Raw genomic sequence first — 14,981 nt, 5'->3', positions numbered from 1 at the left:
GCGTGTGATTTTTTAATGAAAAAAAAAAATATATATATATATGGAGAGGGATTAACTCTGCTTAATCATTTTTTGCGATTAGAATCCTTTTGTGATCCGATCTTTTGGAGACAGATGCGCTTACACACATGTAATAATTTTTTTAACCAAATTTCAAACATTGTGTGGTTTATTATTTTCGAGAAGAATGTCTTTTGGTGGTCCACCGTCCTGCATTATAGAGTCTTCTGAACTGCTGTATATGTGCTTGTTTTTAAAAAACAGGTATTTTGTCAGACATTTTCAATAAAATTTGGCGTTTTTTGGGGTGGATTGTGAAGCCCGGGTGTGTACTCATGCATCAGCCAACTCCAGGCTGTGTCTTTCAGGCAATCTATGGGTTACTGATGCCGCAGAGGTGGGGCCTGGGTCTGGGAATTTCACATTTTTTGATTGCGGGTGCTACCAAAAAAGATGGACACACCCTAATCCGTTCAGTGGAGCGCGCCTGCGGCCCCGGACATCTGAGGGCATAACACATCTGTTATTGCTCGATCTCAGGAGAAGGGGGGTTCATCATCGGGAGAAGAGTTGCAGGTTGCCCTTGAGTCAGCAAGGCGGTAGCACGGTTGGCAGTCAGCGTGGTGTGGCAGTAGTGGAAATTCTGGAGCCAAACATACCTGGGGGAGACCACCTGCTTCGCGGCAGCTTACCTTTCCGGGAGTTAGCGGGTTACCAGCACTGGTGGATGAAAGATAGAGACACGCTAATCCGTTCAGTGGAGTGCGCCTGCGGCCCCGGAAATCAGAGGGCATAACACACCCGGTATTGCTCGATCTCGCAATTGATCGTGCAAAGGTAGGGGGTTATTAAAGCCTCTTGGGTACTGCTGAGGCCTACTCCTGACTGCTCCTGGTGTAATGTATGGGGTAATTAAACACTCTTGGGTAGTGTTTTTTTTTTTATTTACTGATAATTTTATCGGTAATAAAATTGAATTTTCCAGAATGCTAATCGTTACACAACGGAACGCTTGTTGTGTGTGATTTTTTATGAAAATAAAAAATAAAATAAAAATACGGACAGGGATTAACTCTGCTTCATGATTTTGGGTCGAAAAAAGCCCTTTGGTGATCTGATCTTTTGGAGACAGGTGCGCTTACACACATATTGAATTAGTTTTTGTAAAAAAATTTCAAACATTGTGTGGTTTATTATTTTTGAGAAGAATGTCTTTGGGTGGTCCACCGTCCTACATTATAGAGTCTTGTGAACTGTTGGATATGCGCTTGTTTTTACACAAAGGTATTTCTTAAAAAAATTTCTAAAATGTTGTTGTTTTTTGGAGGGGATTGTGAAGCCCGGGTGTATACTGGTGCATCAGCCAACTCCAGGCTGTGTCCTTCAGGCAATATATGGGTTCCTGATGCCGCAGAGGTGGGGCCTGGGTCTGGAAATTTCTAATTTTTGGACAGCGGGTGCTACCTATGAGAAATCTTTGTCAAAAATGTCATATATTGTGTTTTTTTTTTTTTTGGGGTGGGGGATTGTGAAGCCCTGGTGTGTAGTGTACTAGTGCATCAGCCAACTCCACGCTGTGCCATTCAGCCGCTATATGGTGTCCTCTTGCTGCCAACATGTCCACGCTGTGTCATTCAGCCACTATATGGTGTCCTCATGCTGCCAACACCTCCACGCTGTGCCATTCAGCCACTATATGGTGTCCTCATGCTGCCAACACCTCCACGCTGTGCCATTCAGCCACTATATGGTGTCCTCATGCTGCCAACACCTCCACGCTATGTCATTCAGTCACTATATGGTCTCCTGACACTGATGCCACCACCAGGCCCTGTCGTTGCGCTGCTGTGCGGCAGTGATTCTAAGAGCGATGCCAGTAATCTGCATGCTATTCTGAACAACAGTATGATTTCACTACCCCAGCACACTCCATATGCGTTTTAGGACACAGCAAAGTGTTCTATACCCCTATAGAGGCTGTATGTAGGCTAGAAATAGCCTTTTTTAATATCGGCCAAATCGAATTTTTGAAAAGTTCTCGCATCTCTAAACATTTTATTTTGATAGTTTGGACATTTAAGCATGTGGTGATACCAAATATGTTTATTAATTTGTTTTATGCTTTTTGGGGGTAAAATGTGAAAAAGGGACGATTTACATTTTTATTGGGGGAGGGGATTTTTTACATTTTTGTCCTTTGTCCTTTATTTTATTATTTTTTTAGATTTTCCTTTTACCTTTTTTACACTTTATATGTCCCCATAGGGGATTATTTAGTGCATTCATTTGATTGCTAATACTGTTCAGTGCTATGCATATGCATAGTACTGATCAGTGTTATCGGTGATCTTCTGCTCTGGTCTGCTCGATCTGAGACCAGAGCAGAAGACCTCAGGAGACGGATGGAGGCAGGTGAGGGGACCTCCATCCGCCATTATAGATGATCGGATCCCAGTGGTGGCGCCGCAAGCGATCCAATCATCCATTTTAAGTGCCGCAATGCCGCAGATACCGTGATCTGTATTGATCACGGCATCTGAGGGGGTTAATGGCAAACATCAGCACGATCGCTGATGTCCGTTATTACGAGTGGGTCCCTGCCTTGCATGATGCTCGCGGTCATGTACATGACGTAAATGGACGTCACGGTGCCTTAAGTCCCACCGCACCATGACATACATTTAAGTCCAATGTCTTTAAGGGGCTAATTTGCTATTGGGGCATGCTGGGAGTTTTAATTTTGCAACAGTTGTGTCCTCAAAAAATGATGTGGTGGCCCAGTACAGGAGTTGCTCTCCTGTTCCCTTTCTGTCCTGTGTGGTGGACTCTATTTCAGTGTCCAAATTCATTATGTGTATCCTAAATGGTTAACAGTGTCCTATGTTATTTATTAATTTGTCTTTCTAATGTTCATATGCCTTTAAATGTTACCAAGTCATGTTACTAGGGAAGGTGTCAGTGACCAGGTGACTTGTGTGGTGACCTATAGGACCCCTCCAAATTTCTCCCTTATAAACGAATGGGAGGAGCTAGTTCAGTTTGTTGAGTTCTTGCTGAGAAGCAGTACATTCAAGACCTGAGAGTGTCTGGTGTCCTGAGAGAGACCTAGGTCTAACCACGCAGCCACATTTCAATCACCAAGTGCCTCTTCATGTGAACGTCAAAGCCCGGTAAGCAACCACAGGGGTGAAGTCTAGTAAGTCATAGTCTAGTCAGTCAAGTCTAGTTAGTCAGTCAAGTCTGCTAAAGTCAGCGTGGGTCTGCATAATTCTGTCCAGGTCCACTAGAAGTCCCAGCAAGTCTGCAAGTCACCTAAGTCACTGGTCATCTCCTTGGGCCTAATTGAGCTGTCTGCCTCAGTAAAGCTGCCGTTGTTCTGTAACCTTGCATCAGAGTGATTATTTGCCCCACCCCTGACCCAGGAACCAGCAGCCATACCTTGGGTGGTGTAGAGGATAACCACGCCCTGGCATCACGAACACAAGTGGTTGATACCATCTGCCACTAGGGTGATAACATCTGCCCTTCCATTGCACCCTCACCACAATGACCTTATGATTTTCAATTGGCTTTAATAATTTATTAAGAATTCATCTGAAATATGAAGTCAGCCATGTGCATGATACAGCGTCTGCTTCTTATGTCTATATCCTGATTAACCTGTTGGGGGCGAAGGGCGTATGCATACGCCCTTGCGTCCTGGTACTTAAGGACGAAGGGCAAATCCATATACCCGTGGGAATTTCGGTCCCCGCCGGGCGGGGACCGGACCGGGGTGACTGCTGATATCTATCAGCAGGCACCCCGTGCAAATGCCCAGGGAGGTCATTAGACCCCCTCATGTCGGCGATCGGCGCAAATCGCAAGTAAATTCACACTTGCGATTTGCGCCGATTCCGGGTCATTACGGGTCTATGGTGACCCGGTAACCCGGAAAAGAAGGGGGATTGCGGTTGTCTAAGACAACTACGATCCCCCTGAAGCGATAGGAGTGAGGTGGCAGGGGTGCCACCCCTCCTATTCCTGCTATTGGTGGTCTAGACGCGACCACCAATAGCAGATCGGGGGCGGAGGGGTTTACTTTCGTTTTCCTCGTCCTGACCACCCACAATAGGCGGGGCAGGATGGGGAAACAATGGGTACCGAACACCGAAGGTCCACTTACCCCTCCGGAGGCTGCGGGCGACGGTGACCGGCGTGCGGTGACGGAGATCGGCGCGGGCGGCGTGCGGCAGAAGAAGACGGCTCCCTGGATCCTACGGAAGCCGGTAAGTTGCCTAGCAACATCTGTAGGGCTACAGTCTGAGACTGTAGCCCTACAGATGTCGCAAAACTACAACTCCCTGCATGCCCAGACAGCTGTTTGTTGTTTGGGCATGCTGGAATATGTAGTTTTGCAACAGCTGGAGGGCTGCAGTTTGAGACCACTATATAGTGGTCTATAAAGTGTAGCCCTCCAGATGTTGCAAAACTGCAAATCCCAGCATGCTCAAACAGCAAACAGCTGTCTCACCATGCTGGGAGTTGTAGTTGCGTAACCTGCTGCTGTTGCATAACTACATCTCCCAGCCTGCCCTTCGGCGATTAGTACATGCTGGGAGTTGTAGTTTTGCAACAGATGGAGGCACACTTGTTGGAAAATTCTGAGTTAGGTACCAGAACCTAACTGAAGGTTTTCCAATCAGTGTGCCTCCAGCTGTTGCAAAAGTACAACTCCCAGCATGCACGGTATGTCAGTACATGCTGGAAGTTGTAGTTTTGCAAAAGCTGGAGGCACACTGGTTGGAAAATACTGTTTGGAAAACCTTCAGTTAGGTTCTGTTACCTAACAGTATTTTCCAACCAGTGTGCCTCCAGCTTTTGCAAAACTACAACTCCCAGCATGTACTGACATACCGTGAATGCTGGGAGTTGTACTTTTGCAAAAGCTGGAGGCACACTGATTGGAAAACCTTCAGCTAGGTTCTGTTACCTAACTCAGAATTTTGCAACCAGTGTGCCTCCAGCTATTGCAAAAGTACAACTCCCAGCATGTTGGGAGTTGTGGTTTTGAAACAGCTGGAGGTTTGTCCCCCCATGTGAACGTACAGGGTACATTCACACGGGCAGGTTTACAGTAAGTTTCTCGCCGCAGCTCAAACTTCTAGCGGAAAAATCACTGTAACACGCCAGTGCGAATGTACCCTAAAAAAAATTCACTACACTAACACATAATAAAGAATAAAACACTACATATACACCCCCTTACACTGCCTCCCCCCCCAATAAAAATGAAAAACTTATTGTACGGCAGTGTTTCCAAAACGGAGCCTCCAGCTGTTGCAAAACAACAACTCCCAGCATTTCTGGACAGCCACTGACTGTCCAGGCATGCTAGGAGTTAAGCAACAGCTGGAGGCACCCTGTTTGGGAATCACTGGCGTAGAATACCCCTATGTCCACCCCTATGCAATTCCTAATTTAGTCCTCAAATGCGCATTGGAGCTCTCTCACTTCGGAGCCCTGTCGTATTTCAAGGAAACAGTTCAGGGCCACATGGGGTATTTCCGTAATCGGGAGAAATCACACTACAAATTTTGGGGGGCTTTTTCTCCTTTTACCCCTTATGAAAAGGAAAAGTTGGGGTCTACACCAGCCTGTTAGTGTAAAAAAAACAATGTTTACACTAACATGCTGGTGTTGCCCCATACTTTTTATTTTCACAAGCAGTAAAAGGAAAAAAAAGACCCCCAAAATTAGTAACACAATTTCTCCTGAGTATGGAAATACCACATATGTGAACGTAAAACGCTCTGCGGGCGCACAACAAGGCTCAGGAGTGAGAGCGCACTATGTACATTTGAGGCCTAAATTGGTGATTTGCACAGGGGTGGCTGATTTTACAGTGGTTCTGACATAAACGCAAAAACATAAATACCCACATGTGACCCCATTTTGGAAACTACACCCCCCACGGAACATAACAAGGGGTATAGTGAGCCTGAACACCCCACAGGTGTTTGACGAATTTCCATAAAATTTGGATGGGAAAATGAAAAAAAAAAAAAAAAGTTTTCACTAAAATGCCGGTGTTACCCTAAATTTTTCATTTTTCACAAGGGAAAATAGGAAAAAAGCCCCCAAAATTTTTAACCCAATTTCTTCTGAGTAAGAAGATACCCCATATGTGGATGTAAAGTGCTCGGCAGGCGCACTACAATGCTCAGAAGAGAAGGAGCGCCATTGGGATTTTGAAGAGAAAATGTGTCCGGAATTGAAGGCCACATGAGTTTACAAAGCCCCCATAGTGCCAGAACAGTGGACCCCCCACATGTGACCCCATTTTGAAAACTGCACCCCTCGTGTAATGTAATAAGGGATACAGTGAGCATTTACGTCCCACATGTGTCTGACAGATTTTTGGAACAGTGGTCGGTGAAAATTAAAAATTTTATTTTTCATTTGCACAGTCCACTGTTCCAAAGATCTGTCAAATGCCAGTGGGGTGTAAATACTCACTGCACCCCTTATTAAATTCTGTGAGGGGTGTATTTTCCAAAATGGGGTCACATGTGGGGGGGGGGTCCACTGTTCTGGCACCACGGGGGGCTTTGTAAACGCACATGGCCCCTGACTACCATTCCAAACGAATTCTCTTTCCAAAAGCTCAATGGCGCTCCTCCTCTTCTAAGCATTCTATTTCGCCCGCAGAGCATTTTACGTCCTAACATGGGGTATTTCCATACTCAGAAGACATGGGGTTACAAATTTTGGGGGGCATTCTCTCCCATAACCCTTTGTAAAAATGGTAAATTTGGGGAAGAAACTGCACTTTAGTGAAAAAATTTTATTTTTAATTTACACATCCGATTTTAACAAAAAGTTGTCAAACACCTTCGTGGGATTAAGGCTCACTGGACCCCTTGTTACGTGCCTTGAGGGGTATAGTTTCTAAAATGGTATGCCATATGGGGTTTTCTGATGTTCTGACAACATAGGGGTTTCCTAAATGTGACATGCCCCCCAAAAACCATTTCAGCTAAATTCACTCTCCAAAATCCCATTGTTGCTCCTTCCCTTCTGAGCCCTCTACTGCGCTCGCCGAACACTTGACATACATATATGAGGTATTTCCTTACTCGAGAGAAATTGGGTTACAAATTTTTGGAAGCTTTTTCTTCTATTACCACTTGTAAAAATTCAAAAATTGGGTCTACAAGAACATGCGAGTGTAAAAAATGAAGATTTTGAATTTTCTCCTTCACTTTGCTGCTATTCCTGTGAAACACCTAAAGGGTTAACAAACTTACTGAATGTCATTTTGGATACTTTGAGGGGTGCAGTTTTTATAATTGGGTCATTTATGGGGTGTTTTTGATAAGAAGGCCCTTCAAATCCACTTCAAACCTGAACTGGTCCCTGAAAAATTCCGATTTTGAAAATTTTGTGAAAAATTGGAAAATTGCTGCTGAACTTTGAAGCCCTCTGATGTCTTCCAAAAGTTAAAACATGTCAACTTTATGATGCAAATATAAAGTAGACATATTGTATTTGTGAATCAATATATCATTTATTTGGAATATCCATTTTCCTTACAAGTAGAGAGCTTCAAATTTAGAAAAATGCAAAATTTTCTAATTTTTCATCAAATTTTGGAATTTTTCACCAAGAAATGATGCAAGTATCGACAAAAATTTACCACTACCATAAAGTAGAATATGTCACGAAAAAACTATCTTAGAATCAAATTTATAAGTAAAAGCATCCCAGAGTTATTAATGCTTAAAGTGACAGTGGTCAGATGTGCAAAAAATGCTCCCGTCCTTAGTTTTATAATGGGCTCCGTCCCCAAGGGGTTAATAATCATGACAAGGTCCAGATTATTACTGCTTATAGTAAAGGTCATAAGATCGATTTCCCGGTCCAAACAAAGGAGCATATTCTGTCATTTACTAGCAGCCGCCATTATATAGCAAACACCAATTCTCTGCTTACTGGGGGCAATAATGTTTCATATCTACAAGAAGAAAGAAAATCCAGCGCAGAATAGATAATATTGATTTCAATGGGTCAGCGGAAAATCTGCAATAGTGGCTGATTTTTGGATTTTTCATGGACCCATTGAAGTCAGTGGTATCAAAATCTGGATTAGTTACGTGTGACTGTACCCTTAAAAACGCCTTTTCAGTATAAAAAAAGAAAAGAAAAAAAAATGCATGTAGGCTAAAATCTGCCTTTAAAAAATAAAAAAATTGCTCACCCATAAATTTGCCTGAAAACAATTATCATTAATTATTATCATTATTATTATTATAATTTTCTTTTTCTTTTTTTTTTTATCCTGGAAAATCTTTCGTTCTTCATCATTGTTTCCAAGTTTGTTGGGATTGGCATTGGTTTGTCTTTATCATAACTACATACCAGTGTTTCCCCAACGAGTGTGCCTCCAGCTGTTGCAAAACTACAACTCCCAGCATGCCCGGACAGCCTTCGGCTGTCCGGGCATGCTGAGAGTTGTAGTTTAGCAACAGCTGGAGGCACACTGGTTGAGAAAAACTACAATATACAGTTCATTGCAGAACATGATCATCTTGGAAACCAGAGACTGCAGTATTTTAATGGTAAAGTAAATAACTTACAAATATTTTAAGTTTGGTAAATTTGCAAAGGCTCCGTGTCCAATGTGGAACAGATTTTTCGTGTTTCTGATTGTTCTACAAGGAGAAAAAGAGAAAAAAGCATTACATATGCGGTTAGACCTTAAATGGATAGATGATTTGTCCAACAGTCATTTAGTATTTTTTTTTTAGCATTGACCATATTTCTAGAAATAAATGCGGTGGCCCAGTACGGGATGGTGTTTCCCCGTACCTCTCCTGCCCTGTCAGGCAGTGTCCCGTCATGTCCCTAGGGCCCCCCTTCAGTGTTACCCGCAGTGTACAAAATATACTGTTTCTTTAATAGCTGTTACCATGTGATTATTACCCAGGAGACACTAGTGACCAGGTGACCCCCAAGTGACCTATGGGCTCCATGCACAGCCCCCTATAAAACCAGGGGAGGGGCCGCAATCTCTCTCTTCCAGCATTTTTGCTCCTGCTGAGGTCCAGTGCAGTCATCTCAGTGTGTGTGCCCAGAGCATTGGAGGCCTCAAGCCTAAAGTCTGCAGCCACAAGTCAGCTCAAAGTCATTAGTGTTGAGCACGAATATTCGGAATGCAAATTTTTATCGCGAATATCAGCACTTCGCGATTTTGCGAATATTTAGAATATAGTGCTATTTATACGTAATGACGAATATTCGTGTTTTTTTTCACATGCAGATTTTTATGTGAATTTTTATGCAAATTTTCCATGCGAATAGGGGTCTATCACATGGGTCTATCACGTGGGACTGTTTTTTATTTTTTTCACATGCAAATTTTTATGCGAAATTTCCATGCGAATTTTCAAGTAGAAAAAAAAAGTGAATGAACATAGCGAATATCGAATTTCGCGAACATAGGACGAATAAGCGTCAATATATTTCCAAAATATCACTAATTTGAAAATGGCGCCTGCTGCTCATCCCTAAAAGTCATTTTCATGTCAATAGTCAAGTCAAGTCTTCTATATAGTCACCGTGGCCTGTACTAAAGTGTTTCTACATACTGCAAGTCCCAGCAAGCCTGCGAGGTCCCCTTGTGTCACTGGTCACCTCCTTGGGATATTGGCTGTACTGCATAGACTGTGTCATCTGTCTACCCTCAGTAAAGCTACCGTTGTCCGTAACTTGGCGTCGGTGTCTTCATTGCCCCGGTGCCTTGCCCAGGACCAGCGGTATTACCTTCGGGTGGTTAAGACTAAACCACACCCTGATGTCCCGACAAGTAGGGGTTTATACCATCTGCCCCTTTGGTTAAAACATCTACCTTGCATTGCAACCCGCTGACCCCACAAATGAATTTGCTAATAAATTTTAATAAAGAAAATTTAGCTTACTTTATTTTAATTTCGTTATAAGGGACCTGTCACTATGGAAATAGTATTCAATCTACCAGCATTTTGTGTTATGGAGCAGAAGGAGCTGAGCGGATTAATATAATAATTTTGTGTTAAAGGATTCAGTATAATGTTTTGGTCTATGCCTAGGAGTCCAGTGGGAGGAGCCACTCAATGATTGGCAGTTTTCCCTGTATAAGCCTAAATACAAAAATGTCTGCAAATCACTGAGTAGGTATGCCTTCTGGACTTAGCATAGAAAGAGCAGGGTTGATAAAATGATGTTGACATATCAGTCTGTATGTGATTTCTGCATTTGCTAGTCTGTGCTGATGCTCCCTGGTCTGGCAAGGGTTACAGTTCCTAGCCAGTGGACTAAGGGGGAGATGTATCATTGCATTTAGACCATTTTTCACGTCTACAAATTTTGCGCTTTTTTTGCATAGAGCTGCTTTTTTTTTGGTGGACAGTTTTCTAAAGTTGTCACCAGTTTGGTCTACGGTACACCACCTAATCCAGTGGACTGGTATGTATCAATTGCGCAAAAAAAGTAGATGTTTTTTTTGTGCAATTGCGCTTTTTTTGCAAGATAAGTAGTCTAACCTAAGAATGCTAGCAAGGACTCTTAGAAAATGGCAGACAGTGGAAGATGCAGGTGGGGGATGCAGGAGCCGTCTCTCAGCACTGCAGTACTGCAACTACTCCCATCATGGGACAGAATCTGGTTGTACGAGTAGTTGTACTAGTACCGCAGCGCTGAGAGACGCACATCTCCCGTCTGCGGGACTCTATTGTGACTGTTAGGACTACTACTCCCATCATGGACAGACTCTGTCCATGATGGGAGTTGTAGTCCTGGGGCTGAAGGACAGATCGCAGCAGGTCATTCTCCATTGACCCGCTGCAATCTGCATTTATTAACTTAAAAAGCCGGCGGTACATGCGGCTCCACTGCGCTGCCGCCGACTCCCGTTTGCAGATGTCACGATTCATAATCCCAGCCGCCGAGAGACAGGAGCTCTGATTGGTGGAAAGCTATTCACCACTATTCACCAATCAGAGCTCCTGTCTTCTGGCAGGGATTATGAATTGTGACAGGTCTATACAGGGGAGCGAGTGGAGCCGCTTCTACAGTATATAATTGTTATGTGTACTGTACCCCCCCCCCCGACTAATACTGACCCCTTCTATAGTGAGCGCTGGGACCGCTGTGTGATTGACAGGTCCCCAGCGCAAGTGTCCGGCCCCACTGACCTTTACATGTTGTAAATCTTCATGATACACACTGCCCGCCCTCCTCTTCCTTCTTCTGATGCCGGAGACGAGCGGCTTCTGTATCATAGTCTATAGACAGAGCGCACCCTCCCTGCCTCCACACTGCACAGGGCTGGGGCCAGATAACGGCAGGGGGCGCTCTGACTATAGTGAAAGCAGAAGCCACGCGTCTCCGGCATCAGAAGAAAGAAGAGGAGGACGGGCAGTGTGTATCATAAAGATTTATAACATATAAAGGTCAGTGGGGCCGGACACTTGCGCTGGGGACCTGTGAGTCAATCACACAGCGGTCCCAGCGCTCACTTTACAGGGGGTCACTATTAGTCTGTGGTGGCGAAATACACATAACAATTAAATATTGTAGAAGCGGCTCCATTCGCTCCCCTGTATAGACCTGTCACAATTCATAATCCCCGCCAGAAGACAGGAGCTCTGATTGGTGTATAGTAGTGAATAGCTTTCCACCAATCAGAGCTCCGGTCTCCCGGCGGCGGGGATTATGAATCGTGACATCTGTATACAGGAGGCAGCGGGGAGTGCAGTGTTGCCGCTGGCTTTTTAAGTTAATGAATGCAGATCGCAGCGGGTCTCTGGAGAATGACCTGCTGCGATCTGTCCTTCAGCCCAAGGACTACAACTCCCATCATGGACAGAGTCTGCCCATGATGGGAGTAGTAGTCCTAACAGTCACAATACAGTTTCGCAGCTGGGGGATGTGCAAGAGCCATCCCTCAGCACTGCGGTACTACAACTACTCCCATCATGGGGCACAAAATGTCCCATGATGGGAGTAGTAGTCCAAGGGCAGACTGACAGATCTCAGGGGTCTCACTCTTGAGACCCCTTGCAACTTTTCCGCCCCTGCCCCCTAGTGATGACATCATTAGGGGGCGGAGCTTCACAGTCCAGGCCTGAAGCCAGGGTGGTAAGTATGGCTCTGTTCTCATTATGCGTTTTGCATAATGGGAACAGAGACTTTTTGGAAGTGTGTTCCCAAACAGGGAGACTCCAGCTGTTGTTTACCTACAGCCCCCATGATGGGAGTTGTAGTGTAGCAACAATTGGAGGCTTCCTCTTTAGGAACACACTGCATTATGTGTGCTCTCCCCAGGGGAGAACGCCAAAAATGTACTAACCCATTTTTCGTGTTTTTATTTTCTTGTCATTTCAGATACGTGAATGCGGAGGACTACCTGAGATTCGGTGGACTGTGACGATGACCAGCGTTTTTTAAGGTCAATAAAAGGGTTAACGAGGGCTGTGGGGGAGTGTTTTTTTAAATACATTTGTTGTGTTTTTTATAATTGAAATTTCAGGCTTAGTAGTGGAAGCCATCTTGTAGACGGAATCTATTACTAAGCTGGGCTTAGCTTTAGCCCCAAAAACAGCTAGCGCTAACCCCCAATTATTACCCCTGGTACTCACCGCCACAGGGGTGCCAGGAAGAGTCGGTACCAACAGGCCTGGAGGGTCAAAAATAGCGCTCCTTGGCATAGGCGGTAACAGGCTGGGGTTATTTAGGCTGGGGAGGGCCAGTAACAATGGTCCTCGCCCATCCTGGTAACGTCAGACTGTTGCTGATTTGGTTGGTGTCTGACTGACGCTGAAAATATGGGGAAACCCTATGTGTTGTTGTTTTCTTTGTAATAAAAAAAAGTGTGTGGTTCCCCATATTTTCGGTGTCAGTCAGATACCAACCAATCAGCAACAGCCTGACATTACCAGGGTGGGCGAGGACCATTGTTACTGGCTCTCCCCAACCTAAATAACCCCAGCCTGTTACCGCCTAGACCCAGGAGGGCTATTTTTGACACTCCAGGCCTGTTGGTACTGGCTTTTCCCGGCAACCCTGTGGCGGTGGGTAACGGGGTAATAATTGGGGGTTAGCGCTAGCTGTTTTTGTGGCTAACGCTAAGCCCAGCTTAGTAATAGATTCCGTCTACAAGACAGCTTCCACAACTAAGCCTGAAAAATTCACTCCCCACACAGCCCTCATTAAACCTTTTATTGACATTAAAAAAAGCTGGTCATCATCGCAATACACTGAATCTGACGTAGTCCTCCCCATTAACGTATCTGAAATGAGGAAAAAAAAAGGTTAGGACATCATTTGCGATCTCACCTGGGGAGTGCGCCCATACTGCAGTGTGTAACAGGAAGCCTCCAATTGTTCTTGTCTGCCTACTGTATCCTTTATATACAGTCATCTATAGATGGCTGTATATACAGGAGAGCGCACAAAGATTTAACTCAGAACTGCTCAGCAGCATTGTGGGTTAACTCTTTCCTTGCTGGTCTCCTGTATAGTATACATGGATACACTGTGCCCCCCTGTATACTATACAGCGGGCGGAGGTAAGTAGTGATGCTCTGCCCCCTGTACATGTATATGCTATACATCACTCCTTACCTCCTTATACTCCGTGGGGCGGGTGCCCGGCATCCGACCCATGGAGTAGTACCTGAAGGCAGTGAAAAAAATGCACACAGGGTACAAAAATGTTTGTTTCCGCACACCAGCAAAAATGCAAAAAAAAACACAAGGGGGGAGATTAATCAAAACCTATGTAGAGGAAGAGCGGTGCAGTTGCCCATAGCAACCTATCAGATCGCTCCTTTCATTTTTTTAAAGAAGCAATCTGATTGGTTGCCATGAGCAACTGCACTACTCTTCCTCTGTACAGTTTTTGATAAATCTCCCCCAAGAAAAATTACCAAAATGCAGGAAAAGCTGGGACCGTTTTTCAGGCATTTTTGCTGGTGGACAAAAAAAAAACCTCAGTGGAATCCTGAAAAACAATAGAACAAAAGCCCAGCGTCCAGGATACACCACTTTTCCTGTGAGGTGTAGAACAGGTCTACAAATAGAACTGTGTGGAGATTTAGACCATTGCACGAAATTTATCATGGGGCTTGCGCAAGTTTGATAAATTTGGAGAAATTGCACCAAATTTAGACCAACCAAAATGATCTAAAAAAACGTCTACCAACAACAACATTGATACATCTCCCCCAAAGTGTGTGTGTGTGTGTGTGTGGGGGGGGGGGGGGGGGGGGACTCAGCTGCATCCAGTGCTGCTGATTTCATGAGATTTTTAATCTTTGTGTACACATGCCCTTTTTGTTTGTTGTGGAATTCTGGCCTTGTTGTATATTCTTATATTTATGTTTCTATGTGTACCTGGTCAGGTTTAGTCTGTCCTGTTAGTATCTTGTTAAAAGAAAGAAAAGGTGGCTCCACATAAAGAGATGGTTATACAATAACTGGCATATAATTAAGTATGTGTACCTTATACACCCTAAAAAATGGCAAGAAAAGACATATACTCTACCCTATATACTCGAGCATAAGCCGAGATTTTCAGCACATTTTTTCAAGCTGAAAAGGCCCCCCCCCCCCCCCCCCCCCGGCTTATACTCGAGTGAGTAAAAGATATACTGCCCGGGCTGCCATAAAATGAAACAATAAAGGGGACAAATCCTTCTTTGCTCCCCTGGTGTCCTGTAAATGGCTTCGTTCCTCCGCTGGTGTCTTGTTCCTGCTTCTGCCGGGGTTGGTGCGTCACACTGATAGGCTGAGCAGCAGTGTGATGCACTGAGCCTAGATGGCCAATGCCGTGGCTAAGTGCATCACACTACTACTCAGCGTATAGGCATACTAAAGTGTTGCTATTAATATAATATAATACAGTACAAATAAAATAGAGGAAAAAAAATATAGATTTTATTTCAAATATTTTTTTCCTC

At 44.3% G+C, this 14,981-nt stretch overlaps 1 protein-coding gene across 1 annotated transcript in view; it reads right to left on the bottom strand.

Moving 5' to 3' along the window:
* Positions 1 to 14,981, bottom strand: part of LHCGR (luteinizing hormone/choriogonadotropin receptor) — a 266,389-nt gene that overhangs the window by 95,784 nt on the left and 155,624 nt on the right. The window contains exon 4 of the mRNA XM_056568064.1: positions 8,619 to 8,693. Coding sequence (XP_056424039.1) covers positions 8,619 to 8,693 — 75 coding nt within the window. The remainder of the gene's footprint in view (positions 1 to 8,618; positions 8,694 to 14,981) is intronic.

The sequence above is a fragment of the Hyla sarda genome, chromosome 3, assembly GCF_029499605.1.
Source record: "Hyla sarda isolate aHylSar1 chromosome 3, aHylSar1.hap1, whole genome shotgun sequence".
Lineage (NCBI taxonomy): Eukaryota > Metazoa > Chordata > Amphibia > Anura > Hylidae > Hyla > Hyla sarda.
The sequence above is the reverse complement of the archived record's forward strand: the minus strand, read 5'-3'. Positions and strand labels throughout refer to the sequence as shown.